The sequence below is a fragment of the Pelobates fuscus genome, chromosome 10, assembly GCF_036172605.1.
Source record: "Pelobates fuscus isolate aPelFus1 chromosome 10, aPelFus1.pri, whole genome shotgun sequence".
Classification (NCBI taxonomy): Eukaryota; Metazoa; Chordata; class Amphibia; order Anura; family Pelobatidae; genus Pelobates; species Pelobates fuscus.
This window is the reverse complement of record NC_086326.1, coordinates 131,135,248-131,157,562: the sequence shown is the minus strand read 5'-3', so window position 1 is coordinate 131,157,562 and position 22,315 is coordinate 131,135,248. Positions and strand designations below refer to the sequence as shown.

At 45.6% G+C, this 22,315-nt stretch overlaps 1 protein-coding gene across 1 annotated transcript in view; it reads left to right on the top strand.

The window, feature by feature from the left end:
• CDH23 (cadherin related 23) overlaps positions 1-22,315 on the top strand; it is a 909,735-nt gene that overhangs the window by 386,703 nt on the left and 500,717 nt on the right. Inside the window, exons 10-11 of the mRNA XM_063435341.1 lie at positions 14,326-14,438; positions 17,680-17,868. Coding sequence (XP_063291411.1) covers positions 14,326-14,438; positions 17,680-17,868 — 302 coding nt within the window. The remainder of the gene's footprint in view (positions 1-14,325; positions 14,439-17,679; positions 17,869-22,315) is intronic.

The following is a 22,315-nucleotide window of genomic DNA, read 5'->3' as shown; positions in this document are numbered from 1 at the left end:
CGATTAAAAGGTAGAGAAGACCTATATAAGCGAAGATGGCACCAGTGGTTGGAGATAAGAGACCAATATGCATCAGTGCTAAATAATGGCAAATAGACCTTACTTTTTACTTTTTGTGTGTTTTTTCTTTTTTTTTTTTCCTCTCTCTTTTTTTTTCTTTTTTTCTCTTTTCTATTTTTTCTTTTTTTTTCCTCTGGGAGTGCATTACATTTAGAAGGGTGGAAAAAGGAGAAGGTATAACAGCATAGTAAGATGTTGATATTACTATTACTGTATAAGGGCTGTGTTAAATGTTATGCATGTTTCCAATTTTCCCTTGTTTTTTTTCTGTATCCCAGTTTGATGCTTCAGGGTCATATGATAATGACCGTTGTTATCAACATAAAACTTAAATAAAAATAAAAATAAGATATTTAAAAAAAAACAAACGCCCATGGGATCAACACATGAGTACAAGCAGCACACAAACTCAAAGCCGCCATCCTCCTCCTGGTCCAGCATCTTCAGCCACGTCAACCACTGCTGTCCTCCTTTGCCCCTCTCAACCATCCGCCACTCCGTCTCTCGACTTGAGCAGGTCCTGCTCATCTGCCCACAGTCAGGTGTCTGTCAAGGACATGTTTGAGCGTAAGAAGCCAATGTCACAAAGTCACCCCCTTGCCCGGCATCTGACAGCTGGCTTGTCTGAACTCTTAGCCTGCCAGCTTTTACCATACAAGCTGGTGGAGTCTGAGGCGTTCCAAAAATTTGTAGCTATTGGGACACCGCAGTGGAAGGTACCCGGCCCCAACCTGTACTCGATTGTGCAAAAGGAAGTAATGGCATGTCTGGCACACAGTGTTGGGACAAGGGTCCATCTGACCACTGATACCTGGTCTGCAAAACATGGTCAGGGCAGGTATATCACCTACACTGCGCATTGGGTAAACCTGCTGACGGCTGCCAAGCATGGAATGCATGGCTCTGCGGAGTAGTTGGTGACACCGCCACGACTTGCAGGCAGGCCTGCTGCCACCTCCTCTACTCCTTCTACTCCATCCTCTTCCATAACCTCCTCGGCTGAGTCCTCTTCTGCTGCGTCTTGCTCCACATCAACGGCACCCCCCCAGCTCCCACGGTACTATTCCACATCCCGGATACGGCAGTGTCTTGGGGTTGACTTGCCTGAAAGCAGAGAGTCACACCGGACCAGCACTCCTGTCCGCCCTGAACGCACAGGTGGATCAGTGGGTGTCTCCGCACCAACTGGAGATCGGCAAAGTGGTTTGTGACAACGGAAGAAATTTGTTGGCGGCATTGAATTTGGGCAAGTTGACACATGTGCCATGCATGGCACATGTGTGTAATCTGATCGTACAATGCTTTGTGCATAAGTACCCAGGCTTACAGGACGTCCTGAAGCAGGCCAGGAAGGTGTGTGGCCATATCAGGTGTTCCTACACGGCCATGGTGCACTTTTCTGATATCCAGCGGCGAAACAACATGCCAGTGAGGCGCTTGATTTGCGACAGCCCGACATGTTGGAATTCAACACTCCTAATGTTCGACCGCCTGCTCCAACAAGAAAAAGCCGTTAACGACTATTTGTATGACCGTGGTGCTAGGACAGCCTCTGCGGAGCTGGGAATTTTTTTGCCACGTTACTGGACACTCATGCACAATGCCTGTAGCCTCATGCGTCCTTTTGAGGAGGTGACAAACCTAGTCAGTCGCACAGAAGGCACCATCAGTGACATCATACCATTTGTTTTCTTCCTGGAGCGTGCCCTGCGAAGAGTGCTGGATCAGGCCATAGATGAGCGTGAAGAGGAAGAGAAAGAGTTGTGGTCACCATCACCACCAGAAACAACCTTATCAGCATCGCTTGCTGGACCTGCGGCAACGCTGGAAGAGGATTGTGAGGAGGAGGAGTCAGAGGAGGAATGTGGCTTTGAGGAGGAGGAGGAAGACCAACCACAACAGGCATCCCAGGGTGCTCGTTGTCACCTATCTGGTACCCGTGGTGTTGTACGTGGCTGGGGGGAAGAAAATACCTTCAGTGAGATCACTGAGGACGAGGAACGGGACATGAGTAGCTCGGCATCCAACCTTGTGCAAATGCGGTCTTTCATGCTGTCGTGCCTGTTGAGGGACCTTCGTATAAAAAGGCTGAAGGAGAACGACCTTTACTGGGTGTCCACGCTACTAGACCCCCAGTATAAGCAGAAAGTGCCTGAAATGTTACCGAATTACAGCAAGTCGGAAAGGATGCAGCAATTCCAAAATCAATAAAAAAGTATGCTTTACACAGCGTATAAGGGTGATGTCACAGCACAACGGGAATCTAACCGGGGAAGAGGTGAAAGTAATCCTCCTCCTCCCATGACCACGCCGGCAAGGACAGGACGCTTTACAGACGTGTTGTTGATGGAGGACATGCAGAGCTTTTCAAGTCCTACGCATCGCCACACCCCTTTGGGGTCCACCCTCAGAGAACGACTTGACCGACAGGTAGCAGACTACCTCGCCTTAACTGCAGATATCGACACTCTGAGGAGCGATGAACCCCTTGACTCCTGGGTGTGCAGGCTTGACCTGTGGCCTGAGCTATCCCAATTTGCGATAGAACTTCTGGCCTGCCCCACTTCAAGTGTCCTGTCAGAAAGGACCTTCAGTGCAGCAGGAGGTATTGTCACTGAGAAGAGAAGTCGCCTAGGTCAAAAAAGTCTAGATTACCTCACCTTTATTAAGATGAATGAGGGATGGATCCCGAAGGGACTGACAGTGGGCGATACATTCGACTAAAAAAGGCCTGATGAGGGGGACGTAACAGGGATTAAACTGATAAGAATAGTACTACTTAACACACCACTCCTATCTGGTGGCACATTAGATTGCACGCGCAGTGCCCCAAATTTGAAGTAGGAGGACCGACCAAGCATCTTTTTCCATCTCCCGGTTCCTAAAATCGATGCCATATACACGTCCCCTGATAGGGGACGTAACAGGGATTAAACTGATAGGAATAGTACCACTTAACACACCTTATAATAATGCAGAGAGAGGCAATGCAGAGAGAGGAGTCTGAAGAAGAGGAGTCAGAGGAGGAAGGTGGCTTTGAGGAGGTGGAAGACCAAACACAGCAGGCGTCCCAGGGGGCTTGTTGTCACCTTTCGGGGACCCTTGGTGTTGTACGTGGCTGGGTGGAGGAAGAGATCTTCAATGACATCAGTGAGGACAAGGAACGGGACATGGCTAGCTTGGTATCCAACCTTGTGCAAATGGGGAGTTTGCGGTTGTGCAAATGGACTGTTTGCGGTTGTTTGCGGTGCATTAAACGGGGAGTTTGGTCTGTCACTGTGAAGCGGGCGTAACCCTTATACTACCTGATCGATACAACATCATACCTGACGTTTTAAAGCACGTTATTCCAAACAATTTAGGAATGTTAGGTGATTTATGCCCTTTATGGATTAAAACCAGACTCTGTATCAACTATGTAATGTTCCATGGGAGTTTTGCCATGGATCCCCCTCCGGCATACCACAGTCCAGGTGTTAGTCCCCTTGAATCAACTTTTCCATCACTATTTTGGCCAGAAAGAGTCCCTGTGGGTTTTAAAATTCGCCTGCCTATTGAAGTCTATGGCGGTTCGGCGGTTCGCCCGTTCGCGAACATTTCCGGAAATTCACATTCGCCGTTCGCGAACAGAACATTTTATGTTCGCGACATCTCTAATGGTTGGACCAAGTAATAAATCCGATATTTACCACAAGTGAGTACTGGAGAGTGAGGGATTCAACCAAGCACATATCTTTTGTGTACCATGGAATAATAGGTATAGCCACTTGACTAGGAATGCATGCACCGTAATAGTCGTATGTGTGGAGCAACTTTTGGAATTGGCAGCTAATAGATAAATTTTACATGGTGGTAGGGTGGAAGGGAGACCATTAGTATTTTTCAGAGGCTGAATGGTGCAATTGAAATTGCTGCAAATGACTAGGCAGCCTTTAGCCAGTTTGAAGATTTTCCTAAAGCTCTTAGATAAGAAATCATGACATGCGCACAGTCGATTATTCGGCAGGTACGCTGTTAACCCCAACCCCCCAATAACTTACAGACACCATATTTCTGTTGGAATAAAAAAGTCCACAGCTTTATTTATTATTATAAACAAGGTAACAAATTGGGGTCATTGCCACAAAAGTAAATATACCTCCACCCCCCACCGTACATAAATTACCCCCGGCAATGACCCCGCCAATAACAATAAATAACATTATAAATAACAAATAACACATAACACATGGCCTACCAAAGAGGCCCCATATCCATAACTTTTTAAACTGTAGGGGTGTACCGAGACCCCCCTACACCACCTGGTTCGGAGCCACCGATGAGCTCGAACCCACAAACCATTTCACACTCCAGTTTAATCCAGCCTAACCAATTTATACTCCTCCTACCTTCCAATTACCCAAGCCCTATCCCGCCGCTGTGACCAAACGGGAACTCCAAAACAACAGGGAGGGTGGGAGGGACAATTACCAGGTAAGTGTCAGTTTAGTTAAAATGTCCCTTAGTCATAAAATGGCCGCTTAATATACTCCTATAGTCCAACCCCCATTTACCAATAACCACACCCCTTTAACTGGTTACTCCCCTGCCTACTCCTGGCTCTGTCAAGGCCCACTCCCCTGACTGCGCTGTTCCATGGGCTACATGACATGCGCACAGTCGATTATTCGGCAGGTGCGCTGTTAACCCCAACCCCCCAATAACTTACAGACACCATATTTCTGTTGGAATAAAAAAGTCCACAGCTTTATTTATTATTATAAACAAGGTAACAAATTGGGGTCATTGCCACAAAAGTAAATATACCTCCACCCCCCACCGTACATAAATTACCCCCGGCAATGACCCCGCCAATAACAATAAATAACATTATAAATAACAAATAACACATAACACATGGCCTACCAAAGAGGCCCCATATCCATAACTTTTTAAACTGTAGGGGTGTACCGAGACCCCCCTACACCACCTGGTTCGGAGCCACCGATGAGCTCGAACCCACAAACCATTTCACACTCCAGTTTAATCCAGCCTAACCAATTTATACTCCTCCTACCTTCCAATTACCCAAGCCCTATCCCGCCATAGCAAGAGACTTGAACCCTTAATGTCTCGAGCGACCCCCACCACACATAAATAGGGCTTTGGAAATACCCTCCTGGAAACCTAAATTTAATAGATCGCACCCCACATCAGACAGGTGCACACCATCCCGCCTAAAATAACCGGGCAACCCGCCCTCCAATTCAAAGTGCCTCACTGGGACCCCCCCTATTCTCCTAATGAAGACAGACATGGCCTTATTTACTTTACCACGGCAACGTGCCACAGCCGCCGGGTCCCTGGCATGCCTCCAGTTCAACCGCGGCACCATTTCAGACCACACTATGGTAACTCCTGGGACCAGAGCCCTCACCCTATCCAGGTCCCTCTTCATTCTCCTGACCAACACCTTCTGGGGGACCAAACCTAAGTCATTGCCCCCACCGTGAATCAACAGTATATCTGGGGCAAACCCCCTGGACAACATCCCAAAAATTTCACCACTTATACTCTGCCAGCTGAAACCCCGAAAACCAAACCACCGAAGGTCCACTGTGTCCAGAAGAAAACCCAGTTGTGTGCCTTGTCTCCGAACTGCGGCCCTCTTCTCCGCCCAGTAGACAAACGAGTGACCCACCAGCCAAGTGACCAAGCCTGAAAGGAAACAAATTCAGTTAACCGGCAGAGCACCCTTTTCCCACATCCACAACATTTCATTCACACCAACCTTTCCGGCCTTACATATGCACGGAACCTGATGGATTCCCATCTCCCAATCCGCTTTATCCGCTCCTCCCCCAGCCCGAGACGCGCCGCCTCAGTCGCAGCCCCGATACGGAAGGAGTGCGTACCAAATTGTCCGGGCTGCAAGCCCAATCTCGTCAACCCCATGCGGAAGACTCGCAAGAACTGAAAGCGCGACAGCGCCTTCCCATCCTCGTGAATCAGGAAGCAACCACCAACCTTCGGGCGAACCCGTAAAAACACGTCCCCACACGCTACCGGGCACACCGGGGACCCTGGTAGCGAGGACAGGACAACATTCTTACCCTTTCCGAAGACGTCCGTCTTCGAGCGCCGGAGCCAAATCACGACCTTGTCCTGTTCGATAGCCACATCCTCATACCGGAGGCCCGATGCCCCCGACCTATTGGCGCTCACCAATTCGCTAATACGAAAAGCCCCAAAGAAAGCCCACACGAAAGCCACAGAGAACAAAGTTACCTCAAATGCCGAACTACACACTTCGGTCAACAACCCCACCAACCCTTGAAGGGTGGCAAAGGACACAGGCCTCCTCGTATCCACAGACCTCCTGCCCTTCTTGAAACCCTTTAAAGTTTGCTTCACCAAGAAATGTTTCGTCAAGTCTTCCCACCCGTTAAACTTGAACAGGAAGGCTAACGCAGACATGTAGCGCTCCACCCTAGAAGGGGACGACCCACCTGCCACCAACCTGCAAAGAAGCCACAACAGCGTGTCCAACCTACCGGCTGCAGAATCGCCTGCTCCCGCCTGGGACAACATTTCCTCCCATTCACCCCAAACCTTAGTATAAGCGGTCCAAGTCCCCGGCGCCAGTGAGCTCCTTATGTATCGCCCAAGCACAACGTCCCGAGCCGCCACATCTCCTCCGGGCACGCCTGCCCTGTCGCCTGCGCGTCCGGCGCTGCTTCCCGGAACCGCACCCACTGTGAACGAGACAGAGCGTCAGCGACCACATTCAGCAGGCCCGGCACGTGCCGTGCCCTGAAGACAATGTTCCAAGACATACACAAGAGCACTAGCTGCCGCAACAACCTAACCACTGGCAGGGACGAAGCCGATAGACTGTTAATCACCTGTACCACTGCCATATTATCAGAGTGGAAGATAACTTTCTTGTCCCTGAGCTCCTCGCCCCATAGTGATACCGCTACCACAACTGGAAAAAGCTCCAAAAAGGCGAGGTTCCGAATCAAGGGGCTCTCGGACCAAGCCGCAGGCCAAACCTCGGCGCACCACTTGCCCCCAAGGTAAGCCCCAAAGCCAACGCTCCCCGAGGCGTCCGTAAACAGCCCAGCGTCGCCAGATGCCTTCATCGCATCCCTGAAAAACACCCGTCCATTAAACTTGGTGAGGAAGCGGTCCCATATGTCCAAGTCCTCTCTCATGCCTACCGACACCCTGATGTAATGACTCGGCAGACGAACACCACAGGTAGCCCTGGCCAACAGCCTACAAAAAACTCTACCCATAGGGATCACCTTACAGGCGAAATTAAGGCTGCCGAGCAAGGACTGCAGTCCCCGAAGCGTAACTTTCCTAGCGCCTTTTATCTCGTTCACCTGCTGGCGGAGCACCCTCAACTTCTCCTCCGGCAGCCTACATTCCCCCACGACCGAGTCGATTTCCAGCCCTAAAAAACTCAGGCACTCGGTCGGGCCCACTGTCTTGTCCTCAGCCAGAGGAATCCCAAACTGTTGAGCTATCCTCTGAAACACCCGCAGTATTTGGGCACATCTGTCGGACCCAGCCGGGCCCACACACAGAAAGTCGTCCAGGTAATGGACCACCGTACCCCCGCCCGTTTCCCTGCGCACTACCCATTCCAAGAACGTGCTAAACTTTTCGAAATACGCACATGAAATGGAGCAACCCATGGGTAGGCACAGGTCCACAAAAAACTGACCCTCGAAAAGGCACCCTAACAAATGGTGACAGTCTGGGTGGATAGGAAGGAGCCGGAATGCTGCCTCCACATCCACCTTCGCCATCAAGGCCCCTCGCCCTGCCCTCCGAACCAACTCAACAGCATGGTCGAATGATGCATACGATACGGAGCACAGGGCCTCATCGATGTCATCATTTACTGACGCCCCTTTTGGGAATGATAAATGATGAATCAACCTAAACTTACCCGCCTCCTTCTTGGGGACTACCCCTAGCGGGGATACCCTCAAGTCAAGCAACGGCGGAGCCTCGAACGGCCCAGCCATCCTACCCAGTTGCACCTCCTTCAGCAACTTGTCCCGCACAACTCCCGGGTGTTCACCCACCGACTTGAGGTTACTGCATAACCTCCCCACATCCCTACTCTGAAACGGTATTGAAAAACCCTCCGTAAAGCCTTGCCATAAGAATTCGGCGTCCTGACGGTTACCGTACTGTTTTAGCCACGGCAGCATCTCGCCTACTTTCACCGGGGTTGCCCCCCGCGGCAGTGGAGGGGGCCGACGCTCCAGTGGCTCCCACTCCTGGCGCAGACTTACCTCGCTTAAAACACCGACTGGCTCCATGTGCGCCCCCACAACCTGAGCACTCGTGCTTAAACCGGCACGACGTACCCCACTTGCATTGGCCCTCGTTAAAGAGCCAACAGAAGCCTTTCTTTTGCCCGGCCGATGCAGTTCCCACAGGGGCCGCACCGGCTGTCCCGTGAAAGGGCGCAGCCTTCTGCGCCATCATGAGCCGCATCCAGAGGGGAAGGTCCATTTGATCCCACCGCATGCTGGGATTCGCCGCTAACCTCTGGCGAAACTGTTCATCGTACCTCCACCAGGCGACTCCGCCATAAGTCCGGTACGCTTCCCCAATCCCATCTAGGTAGCAAAACAATTGGGAGCATTTATCCGGCGACTTTTCCCCTATCACGCTGGCCAGGATGCAAAAGGCCCTTAGCCAGTTCCCAAATGTTTTAGGAATCTTCCGATACCTACGCTTTTTCTCCTCCTCCTCTTTCTTCGCGTCTTTCTTGTCCTCCTCTTTCATGTCTAAGAACTCCTCCAGCGGGAGTAAGGAAAAAACCTCGACAAACTCATCCTTCCAAATTTTCTCCTTGATGTCCATTTTTAGATGACAACCTAATGGGCCCGAGAAAGACACGTGCACGTTTTGCCGCGCAGCGTCGGTAATTTCGCCCCCAATACCAACCTTCTCCCCCGACTCCTTACTAGTTTCGGACCCAGATAACCCCACTTCGCTATCTTGCGTTGGGCCCACGGCCCTACCTTGTAACCCTTGGCCCTTCTCACACGTCCACACTCTCCCAAACTGAGGTGAAGCCATTTCCCCACCCGCCCATGACTCTAAGAAAGATTTTAAACAAGTCAATAGTGTTCCTGCGTGTGGTGTAACATGTGACTCACCGCCTGAGCCCGAAGCCGCAGAAGGCCGTGGGTTCGTTTCCCTTCCGTCCGCCATGCTTGGCTCCGGAGCATCCAATTGGCGCCGACTCCTGTCAGCCGGGCCCTGCCTCAGGACCGCGGGTGTATTGCTGCGAGACCTGCAAGGAGAACGACACCTGGGTAGTGTGTCCACATGATCACATACCCGCCCAACCTCCTTATGCTCCTGCCTGTAGTTCCGCACCATATCCCGTTTCCCTGCCTGGCCCTCCCGGCCGTAATCGCTGCGCCGCTGACCTGGCGAGCTCCTGCCTGATGACCCAGACGCACTGCGCCGCTGCCTCCACCTCCGCTCCCCTGAGGCCGATCTCCTCCTGCTAAGCCTACTTGCTGACCTGCTCCTCTCTCTACCCCTCCACCCGTCAGCCTGCCTCCTGTCATGCCTGGCACTGACGCCGCGCTGCTCCCTGCTGCGATGCGGCCTAGGGCTCCGCGAGAGACCCCTCGGTCCCCGGGAGCCGCCCTTGCGGCCCTCCCGCTCTCTCCCAGCCCGTCCTGTCTCCATGCCCTGGGCTGATTCCTGGGAGCTATCCCGACCCGCTGAACCTGGCCCCTTTTGGGCCGCCTTGCGAATTGGGGATTCCGCCTGACTGTCCTGGCGCCTCCGGTCCGCTAAAGCCGCGGGCCCTGCCGGCCCCAATGTACCTGGCTGAGCGGACCCGCCGTCTGAGTCCCTTGTGTTGCACCTGGCCCCACTAGAGGCCGCCCCCGATGTGTCCCCTTGCACAGGGGCTCCCCCTGCCATCAGGGGGACCGCCTGATCACTAGAGGCCTCCGCTCTGCCCCCCGCCCGCTGCCCAGCCCCAGCGCCATTCCCAGACTCACCGGGCCGCATCCGTTCACTGCTTCCGCCATCCGATCTGCTCTGGGTCCTGGCTCCAGCCGCAACCGTCCCGCCTGCCGCCTCCCGGCGGGGCGCACACCGCGTGGTAGGCCTCGGTCTAGCTGCTGCCCGCGCCCGGCCAGCACCGCGACGGACCGACGGTGCCGGCCGCGGTACATCCACTCCGCTGGGGCCCGCTGCCTCATCCAGGGCCCCAACAGACTCCGCTGACGGGCTCCTCCGTCTGCCGACTTCGGGCTCCATGCCCGGGCTCAGCCGCTGGGGCGGTCTCGCCCTCCTCATGGAACGCCGTGCAGCCGCCGCAGGGGTTGTAGTGGGGGGACCCTGAGCCCCCAGTTGCTCGTGAAGCCAGGCCAGTCCTCTATCCCGCACAGCAGCTCTCACTCCCTCCAGGATTTCTTCCATTGATGCCATGATCTGCAAGACAAAAGAAAAAACCAACACAGACCTGCCAAAAACAATTACCAGGTAAGTGTCAGTTTAGTTAAAATGTCCCTTAGTCATAAAATGGCCGCTTAATATACTCCTATAGTCCAACCCCCATTTACCAATAACCACACCCCTTTAACTGGTTACTCCCCTGCCTACTCCTGGCTCTGTCAAGGCCCACTCCCCTGACTGCGCTGTTCCATGGGCTACAATTTGGTTTTCATTGGTAGCATACATGGTAGCTTTGGTGATCTGTTCATTATTCAGCAATCCCTTCAGTACCAGTAGCCTACCTTGGTGGTCTGTGTATTTCTGGTTCAAAACAAAGGACCAGTCCTTGGGATTATACAACTGTGCTCAAAAGTTTGCATATCCTTGGAGAATTGGTAATATATGTACCTTTTTTAGAGAAAACATGAGTGAGCAGGCAAAACACATTTCTTTTATTTCTTATGGGATTCATATTCAACTGTAGGTTATAACAGAATGGCAGAATCATAAAACAAAACATGGCAACAAAGAAAAAAATGAAATTACCCCTGTTCAAAAGTCTGCATACCCTTAGTTCTTAATACTGTAAATTTCCCCCATTATCATCAATGACAGCGTGCAGTTTGTAATAGTTGTCTGAGGCCTCTAATTCTTGCAGGTGGTATACCTGCCCATTCATCTTGGCAAATTGCATTCAGGTCATGCAAAGTCTTTGATCGTCTTGCTTGAACCGCACGTTTGAGATCTCTCCAGAGTGGCTTGATGATATTAAGATCAGGGGGCTGTCGTGGCAACTGCAGAACCTTCTGTCACTGGTGGTGGTTGGGCTAGGCCAGGGATGAAGAGCTCATATATAACTAAAAGTCCCAGGATGTGTTTGCTGATTTAATAGCTGGTAAAACTAAAAAGTTTGGGAGTTTTAGACAGCTGTAGATCTACCTGTTAACCACCCCTTATCTAGACATGAATATATCATTGCTTTTAGATTTCTTGTGCTCGAATTAAAACAATAAGTACATTTCTATATTAAGGACATGTAGCACAGGGCATGTTGCCTTATGATGTTGCTCAGAGAATGGAAATATAATTGATCCCTGAAATGCTATTTGGGATACACTCTGTGAACTGGCAGATAAAATGGATTTGAATCAGGTAAGAATGTTACCGTCCATTCAGCAGAGCGTGACAGTGTCATGAAGTTGCCATTGTACCATGAACAGCATGAAAATACAGCTGGCACTCTCCAACTGTTTCACGGCCGTCACATTTTTACTTATTCTCATGAACTCAGTGTAAGCTTGATGCATTATGTAAAAAGGTATAGGTGGGCAACGAGAACCATAAGCTCGCGTTGAGAGTGTTTCCTTACATAAGACAATGTATCTAAAACCGTGAAACCCGAGCTCTTAGTGACATGATTTCTTTGTTAGTTCCTGCTTGGGAAACCCCTTGTTTCACAGATGGCAAGTAATCCATTCATTAATCAATCATATATTATACATGGAACCTTTTGTTACATTTGGTAACTTATCCCGAGAGCAAAATATTGGCCATCCTCAACTTCTCACGTAGAGATCTTCAAGAAGATACAAAAGTAACTGTAGCCAGAATAAACATGTCCACGAAATAATATGCTTCTATCACACAGATTAATGCTTAGTATTTCTATTTTGGTTTTAAAACCATAATTCAAGGTAAATGATTTGATTTCTGTATGGATGGGATTTACTTCAAGTTCCTAAAACAAAAAGTATCCCATAAAGTTCAACATGATTATTTTTAATAACCTCTAAAGTTTGTTGCAGTAATAAAAGAGTTATAATAAAAGAGTGATTTGGATAACGTATTTCTAAATTGACATTTATTTATTGATCTGTCACTGAGTTGATTTGCCATTTGTATTAGTATACATTACATGGCAGATTTTGTGTGACCTGCACAAACAATATAAGACATAATGCTAAATGATTCTCAGGTAAAAAGGATCGATGTGATCAAGTGCTGTGTAAGACCATGCTAGAAGAAGGTGATTTAGTGTTAGGTTTCAAACAAAAGTCGATAAGCGATTCAAGTGTATGGAAGCCTTACCAACAAAAACGAATCTTGCGTGTGCATGCATGTGTGTTTGTTACACTAGACTAAAGTATGAACTACAGAGAGACTGTATGTGTAATTTTAGTTTGCATGCAGGAAAAAAAGATGGATATTTATGGGGGAAATACATATTGTGTACCTTAAACAAGGTATTGTCTACCTTAAATAAGTTCCAAATGAGTACTAAGCCATTGCAAATTGTTCAGGAAAATGTAGCAGAGCTCCAGTACTCCGACCGAGGACCTTCCACCTTGTAGCTATCAGAGTCCCTGGAGCACTTTAGACCCAGTCGCCGAGGCTTGACTGGGATCACTGAGGGCCTTTTCCACCCTGGTCTACATATTGTGTCTACCTTCCATCCCAAGTGATGGTGACTACCATCACTTATCTTCCCCTCCAGAGGTAGACTAACCAGGTACCAGACCTCCAATTGGTCTGTGCCTGAGTTAGTCGAGGACTGCCCTGTCCCTCCTCAATCTTTCATCAGCCCTTGCTATTGTCTGATCCCAATTCTGACACCAATGTAGCAGAGCTCCAGTACTCCAACTGAGTACCTCCGCCAAATCTGCTTCCTAGTAGCTATTAGGGACCCTGGAGCACTTCAGACCCAATCGCTAAGGCTTGACTGGGATTACTGAAGGCTTTTTCCACCCTGGACCTACATATAGTGTCTGTCTTCCATCCCCTAGTGATGGTGACTACATTAGTGTTTAATCATACTGAGTACTAGTCTACAATTTAGACAACAGATTAAACACAAAAAAGACCTGAGTGTGACATTCTCTCTCTCTCTCTCTCTCTCTCTCTCTCTCTCTCTCTCTATATATATATATATATATATATATATATTTATTTATTTTTTTCTATTGGACTAACATAATATTAAAGAAGCAGAAATGCTGCAATACTCTGGTATTTTGGTATCTTGTCTACTGGACTAATGTTGCTAATCCAATCTACACTCTATAATATATATATATATATATATATATATATATATATATATATATATATATATATATATATATATATATATATATATATATATATATACAGGATGCCAAAATCCCAGAGTATTGCAGTATGCAATGATACCTTTTTATTGGACTAACATAATATTTCAAAGACAAGCTTTTGAGAGTTTTCCTCTCTTCCTCAGGTCTGAAGCAAAAAAGGTATCAATGCATACTGCAATACTCTGGTATTTTGCATCTTGTCTACTGGACTAATATGGCTAATCCAATCTACAAACACTACTATACATACACACGTATACACAATATACACATCCATTATTTAATATTTTCATAAAGGAAAAACATAATATTTTTGAATGTACTCTTTGGCAGTGGTTTTGGTTTCCATATTGAACAATGTATTTGTCACAGGATGCCTAAGTTTGAGCAAGTTCTAGTGCTTTTTATAATCCATTGCCTTCTCTCCAGAGCTACAGTAAATGTATCCATTTAATCTTGTTAAGCTATTACTTTACGTAAGTTATGTCTTCTAAAATGAATATGGCTTCAATAATTGCTTATTCCATCTGTCTGGAGTAATGCGTTTAACTTCTGCAAACATTCATTTGATGAAATGTGTCCTTCTTTCTATATTAGCCAGGCAGTGTACTGTAACTCTATTTGTGGTGGTGGTTAGCTGAATACTGAATATTGCCATTTCTCTGTCTTTTTTCTTTCTTAGGAAACACCAACAGTATCTTCGCCTTGGATTATATCAGCGGTGCCTTAACACTAAATGGGCAGCTGGACAGAGAGAACCCCCTCTATACATCCGGATTCACTCTGGTTGTTAAGGTAACACTATATCCCGAATATCTTACTCCGGGGGGCAAAGAGACCAGGGGTTTCAGCTCAAAGGCACATTTATGGCCCTCGCTCACATATTACGTATAAGCACCACACTATTTCACACCCTAAACCCTGATGTACAACCCTAAACCCTACAACGTTCTATGAATTAATTCTGAGTATTATTATAAACCTATATATATATTGAACCTCATCACCTGACATATTAACCCCACACCATGCTGTATACCCACTATCTGCAGGATTAACCCACATTGTAGCTTTAACCCTGCACTCACTGCATTAAAACTCTGCACCCACAGGAATACCCACTGCTGTGCTGTTTAATTAACTCGAGATCATGTACATTAAAGGGGCAGGGTCACAAATGATGTAACTGAAGGTGTTGGTTCACTCTCAATATTGACTTGTGGTAACAAAGAAAGGAAGCCAATATCAGACCTGGGACTTTTCAGGACCTCACTTGGAGCTCCATCCTAGGTCAGCCCCCCCCCATACTAATTCTCCTGCCTTACACTATATTTGTATCATGTTCCTCAAATCCTCAATGCTCACATTAAAGACTGATGACAGACATATTAGGCAGGATTTTTTCCACATAGTTTCACAAAAGCAGTTTGCTTGTAAATAGATTTGCATGTTAACGCTCTTTCTTCCAATGGGCAATGTGGACTTCAGGGTATTTGCTTTGCATATCAAGGTTTAGACATTATGAACCTTCTTAAATGGGAAGTGGAGACTGGGAATTTAAGGATTAAGTCTGAAGGGACCTGAGATTATTGTGAACCACGAAGGGTTACTCTGGTGTGGGCAGAGTGCATTATACTATGAGAGAATTGCGTTTGGGGCTAAATGCATTGATTTGATGGTTTACTCTCCCAAGCTTTAGCCGGGAGCCGTAGATAGCCGTAGATAGCACTACCTGGTGGTGAAGCATTGGAGCCAAGAAGCAAATGTATGAATCCCTGTTCACTCTAGACTTGGATTCTAGTCCTTTGCAGTATATATAGCAGAGTTAGACTGCTATTCAAAAGTAATTTAAAATTACCCTGAATTATGGAGAGCTCCCCTTTCTTAGGTTGCCCCAATGTAGACACAGGGGCACTTTACCCATTTGCTTTGCATACCCCACACATCCTGACACCAAGGGTATTTATCACTTCATCCAGTTGTTGACTGATGGTTGTGAGATACCACTGAAGAAACTCTGGCTGCTGGGAGAGTAGTGCTGAGATAGTGGGTTGCTGTGATAGCTCCTGTAGGTCCCTGACGGCACAGAGAAGATATGGATGCAATAGCAGACAATTTTAAGGGACACTCTGGTTTGACTAAGGATAATTTGTTTTATTCTTCAAGCCATAATTCCTTCATGACAAAGGTTAGGCACTGCATTTTTAATGGGTCTATCCTGACATTAATTAATCACAAATAAACCTGTACGTGCTTTGCAGTCAAACAGTAATGAGTTTGATTGCACTGTTGTCTCTATACATGTAGTATATTTTAAAAAAATTAAAAAAAATCTCTATTATAGGATGAGTAAATGCCCACTTATACCAGGTACACTTAAAAAATAGGCACTGTGTCTGATATGAAACATTTTAACAAATTCCCAAAGAACACATTTTTCACAAGCATCCCCAAGAGAGAAGGTCTTGCTCACCATCTGTGTATGAAGTGCAATTAGCAGCTGAAGAACCTATGTGTCAGCGGAAACTTTTGAAAGTTGAAAGTCTATGTTTGCCTACAGGAAATGTTCTGGATCCATAGTTGTGGACTAGGTACCCTGATCTTGCTACAAAAGAGTCCCCTAAAGACTGCCTTGCGAACATTTAGATGGCCCCACAGTAGATCTCCATGTTTTTTTCAAGGAATATTTTCTTTGTTGACTTACAACGTTTGAGATTGTGGTACTCCATTTTATATCATCAAATTTTTTTTTTTTCTTTAGTTCAGAATAAGTGGGTGCAATAAAGATAAAATATAACTGTGAAGCTTTACAATGTTTCCTGCATCCTGGAGCAGCATTCAAGCGTTAAACTGCCATATCACAGGCCTAGAACCATTCTCTCATTGCTCTATATATCCTATCACAGTATTTTAATTAAAATCAATATGGAGTTGGCTTGTTGGTTAGAAGTGCAGGTCTGTAGAGCTGGCTACAAATCAGATGCTGTTTAGCAACTACATTGATTGGGATTGTCCGAGGCTGTGCCAAAGGTGCTCTGATCATTTTTTTCTGTTGAAGAAAGGGCACTAGTCTTACAGAACTGAGAGTGACACATAATTACAGCAGTTGACCTCAGATAAGGTTCTTTTTATCCTCCCTTGCTCGTTCAATACGCCATTATCATCATAGAGGTACTTCAGGTGCCTAGGTCTTTCATTTTCTCACTTTAATTGGAAGGAGAAAAAAGGAACAGTGTATCCTTGAATGGTATAGGACATGTAGCATTGTGACAGGATGCAATAGCCGATTAAAGTCCTTTCTTATGAAGTCATTGCTTCCATTGACAAGGTCTTGTGTCTACACAATGACCAAATTGAGAGTTCACAAAAGAGATCAGCTGTGCCTTTTTACTCCTCTTTAAGTTTACTTATACTTAAAAGGCCTCTTTAAGGAACTTTTTGTAGATGGCTTTGCCTCGTTTATGCCCATATGGAGATTTAAAAAAATAGAAAATATGAAAACAATTTTGTTTTTATAATTTTGGTTCTGACACCCTAGATGACCCTAGATGACCCTAGATGACTATCTGCTCTAATTTCCAGTGGGAAAGATGTATGGGAAGGTAGGCAGATACACAAATTGCCAAGGAGGAAGATGACTTGTTTTGGAAGTCCATAGCAATCTTCATTTTGTCTCCTCTTGTAGATCAGACATTCATATTTGTCATGGGTATGATATTACCTCCCTGTCTTCTTATGTTTGAACAGCACTTGCATATATATATATATTTAACTTAGAAATATTGTATCCATGTTAGTTATAGAAGAGGAGTAGATTTAACACAAAAATAACAAAGGCTTATGGGAGTTTTAGTAACTTAGTTTCCAGTAGTATGGAGGAGGGTATGTACAGAAAATGTGTAAACAATGGAACAATATTATCAGAGTTCTAATTCTTTTGAACCAATGGATGTAACATTGACTACCCCACCCTAGTGTAGTATTTAAGCATTTGTATTTTGCTGTTTATTTTGCAACTTTTTTATTTTTTTTAAAGGGAACTGAACTGTTGGACGACCGCAGTCCATCTGACGCAACAGTGACTACAACATTTAATATTCTTGTGATTGACATCAATGACAATGCCCCTCAATTTAACAGTTCCGAATACAGAGTCAGTATACCAGAGCTGGCTCAACTGGGTTTTGCTTTGCCCCTTTACATTCAAGTGCAAGATAAAGATGAGGTAAGAGACATTTTTTCACATTCACTCAACCCTGTAAGTAAATCATCTTCTTAAGAGTTGTGTGCTCTGCTATGTATACACCATATATTAGAGAAACTATGCATGCTGTGTATTTTATGTTATAGTGAAGACTTCTCTGAAGCTGTACAGTTTAAGTGAAATATTAACCACTAAACTACATTCTTCATGAGAAACACATCTTAAAAACAAGATGTTTTGGGTGGTCATTGCTGTATCGTTTCCCTCAATGCTATTGCCTTCAAAGTTGTCATCTGATCCACGGATGCAATGTGGCTCAGGTTTGTTCAGTGGCTACTCAACTTGTTACTGTGGATGTTGCCACCTTTTTCTTTAGCTAATGTGATCTCTTTACGCCAGACCAAGCTAATAGCCAGCTCTTCAGTGGACTGTTTGTGCCATGGACTGGCAGAGAACCAAGGGGACTGTAGTTCTGTAGATGTACCTGTAGGTAGTTCTGGGCATGAAGCTGTTCCCCACCCATGCCCTGCACAGTGACATGACAAGCACCCACTCTGCTTCTAGTGAATATTTCTATGTATTGTAAAAAATATGTATTATTATCACTGAATTTAATATTTAAATATTATACATAGAAGGCATCAATGTTGGTGGAGATGGGGACGTTGACGCCCTAATCATTTCGCTAATCACTGGTGTTCTTAAGCTAGGCACCAAGTTATAAACTTCCTTTTCTGTCATTAATGTATTTGTATATTATATTAAAAAAAACCCTCATGGATAGTCTTAAGGTCCAGGGCTCATGCACTATGTATAGCTATCGATGTCCTTGAAGATATGTTGGCATGCTTTTTTGTATTGCGACAACTATTTAGATTGTTTATGTTAATTGTGTATTGGGTCACCTGATTGTAACTGATATGAATATTGATGACCGTCATGGCAAAAATAAAGAATTAAAAAAAATTAAATAAAACTATACAAATGGTAAAGAGGACCCTGCCCTTGAGCAGAGAACTAGCCACTGAAGATCTTTCATAAAAAGTTATTTGCTATATGACCCATGAGCTTACAATCTAAAGTAAATATGACCCTTTTCAGACACACTGTGGTTTGGCTAAGGATAATTTGTTTTCTTCTTCAAGCCATAATGTCTTCATGACAAAGGTTAGGCACTGCGTTTTTAATGGGACTATCCTTGTAGCGGATTGCGTTTGGCGACTACTCACTGTCTATAATTTTGGCTGTCCATAACTTGGATTGTTGCAGCATTATGTTCAATTTCCAACAGTTCGTTACTTTTAAGCAAAGAAGTACAAGTTGGCTGCTAAAGCATTCGTCTGGTTGTTCGGTAGAAACCCCATTGCAGACATGTGAAGTACCTCCATTCAACAAACGAACAAACTACCGAACAACCAGGCCACTCTGGAGAGGAACGTGGCTCTAACTGACCTCCCCATCATTGTTCACACTTTCCTAATTGATAAACACACAAACACACTACTGATTCCCTGGGTGGGTGCTGTTCGGCATACAAACACGTGGCGGCGGCCATCTTGCCATACGAACGCACCAGCGGTGTTTGGTTGTCAAGTGTCTGGAACCCAAATCGGACACTCGGCGACGCGAACACCACAGAGACCTCCATACTTCCACCCGTTTGTGAAAAAACAGACGAAACAGCACGGCGTTCGGTGAAAAGATGCACACGAACGAGGGGAATCATACGAACCCAGGCAGAGCCTATTATATTGACTTATTTCGTGGTTTTTACCACACGAACGGAGACCGACTGCAAGGCCAAAACCTATGGAACTCATTTCGGCTATTACCTCGTGTGCGGTCGGTAAAACGGAGACCTTCAAGAAATTCTCGAACCCTTGAACCGATCTGGGTGATTTTTGAGTGTTGCTCACCCAGATCAGGGCTATCAGGAGATATGTAATTTATGGGTGTAAGTCATAGTCTTGGGGTACATCTAGAAAACGGGTAAAAATGTATGTTTCAAATGTACAGTTAATTGTGTTATCTCTCAGGCTAAGGGGAGGAGATCTGTGGGATATAACCAGTCAGTGATTGGAGAATGCCTAATTTTCTGTGGGTGTCTACCTTGCAGGGGAGAATTGCATAAAAGCAGAGTATGTGTCATTAAACTTCAGTTCTGCTCCTGATACTATGTGTCGTCCAGTCATTGGGAAAGGTGATGGGATATTCGTGGATTATTTTATTTACTACTTATGCTGTTCTTTCTGTGATAATTTGGAATGCCAGCTGAGAACATCTGTGTTAAACCAGCGCTCCGCTACAAACCTGACATTAATTTATCACAACTAAACCTGTACATGCTTTGCAGTCAAACAGGAACGTGTTTGATTGCACTGTAACCTGTCTCTATACATCTAGTATATTTAAAAAATGAAATAAAAAGTCTCTATTATAGAATGAGTATATGCTCACTTAAATCAGGAACACTTACAAAATAGGCACCGGTATCCAACATTTTAGCAAACTCCCAAAGAGCACATTTTTCACCAGCATCCCTTAAAGATAAGGGCTGGTTCACCAACTGTGTCTAAAGTGCAATTAGCAACTGAAGAAACCATGTGTCAGCGGAAACATTTGGAAACTTGAAAGTCTATGTTTGTCTGCATGAAATGTTCTATTAAACACATTTTGCTGCCAGCAAGCCCTGCACTATATTTAATTAAGTTGACTGAAACATGCGGTGAAATTCCTTAGAACTCCGTGATGGGTGATGGACTTACCTTGCTTGTCCATGGAATTAAATGTTAGCAAAAAAAAGGGTCTCAGCGGGGTGAGAGGCAAAACCAGTTACTAACAAAAAGATACAAAGAGCAACCAGAACTGGAATTCCTTTTACACACGTTCAGAAAAGAGAAGAACTGTCCTGGGCACCTGAGTGTTTGGGTGGTGTATAATGACTATGTTTAATCATTGTGGGACATTTTACATCTTTACTGTGTATCTTCATTGACAAATGTCCTCCTAATTAACTGTCAAAGTAAAAAATAAATTTTCTATGTGGACAAAAGGTCAAAATGTCATAAAGTCATAATTTATAATAGCATGTTAAACAAACCTAACACCCCAACTAGTAATTACAAATATTTTTTTTAAACTTAATTTACTTATTTTGTAATACTTTGGATGGTGAGAGCCCTTGAGTCATAACATGCAGGATAAAGTTTCTCCCAACTTATGAAGATAGAAACACCTAGTGCTCCCAGTGCAATGCTTCAGCACGCTCCTTTCTCTCTTCCTCTAGATTAAACAGTTTTAATATTTTAATGTTAATTGAGTCTCCAATAAAACCAAGGGATGTAACTCTGTACTGCTTGGACTAATTAGGAAGCATTAGTCTGAGCATTATGGGGCAGATGTGATTGGCTGAAAGTGTCATCTGACCACCTCCAGCCTATCACAGTGTAAATTGCTGGTATGAACTGGTATGGTTAGAAGGATGTGTGTAATCTCTGCCTTAGCCATATCTCCAATATGGGATGGACTGTGGGTGCCCAGATACTCTGATTCAGTGTTAAACTGTTCAAAACTAATTTAAAATTTAAATGGAGTAGCAGAGCTCCTGTACTCAGAGTACCTCTGTTAGGTCAGCTTACACAGGGGACTCTGAAGTGCTTCAGACCCCGTTGCTGAAGGTGGACTGGGGTCTCTGGGAATAGTTTCCACAAATTTTCAGTGGTTCTAGCTCTCTTTCCTCTGGGTGTCCTCTCTCCTTCCAGGCAGGTATCGTTCACTCTGCATGTTCCCTCAAAGGCAGGTATCGTTCGCTCTGCCTGTGCCTCTTCTGTTCCCTCCCAGGCAGGTATCAACCTCTCTTCCTGCACTGCCTCCAAATACTGTCTTTACAAAGGTACTTGCAGCTCTCAGGCCTAGCCCTTTATTAGCATGTCCCAGAGATCAGGGAATAGTGCAGCTAGCCAGCTGGTCTGAAAACACTGCTACTGGAATCCCTGAACAATGTGGACAGGACACACTGATCCCAATAAAACTAGCAACCATACTTCACTTTGGACTAGGATTAACCTTTGGTGACTTGTCCTTAAACATATGGTAAAATGCTCAAGTGAAATAGAAGCTGCTACAAAGTTAAAAAAACAGGTAATAAACTACAAAACAAAAATGTTGCGGAGCTGCAATCTTAACATACAAGATCTCCGCTGGAATCCTCTGGAGCTGGAAAAAAATGTTGGTCAGCGATCATAGCCCATTCCCCCAGGAACTGGTTGACAGACAGTTCTAGAAGTCAACTGATTTATATTAGCCCACACACAACTTTTTATGCACAGCCCTATAGTATGGGGTCTCCAGGGGAGTTTCCCAGGATGCACTGGGTCTGAGAGATAATTGAGCTGTGAATCTTAGATAACTAAATTATCTGTTACATGAAATACATAACATTTTATAAAACATCCCAAAAACATAACAA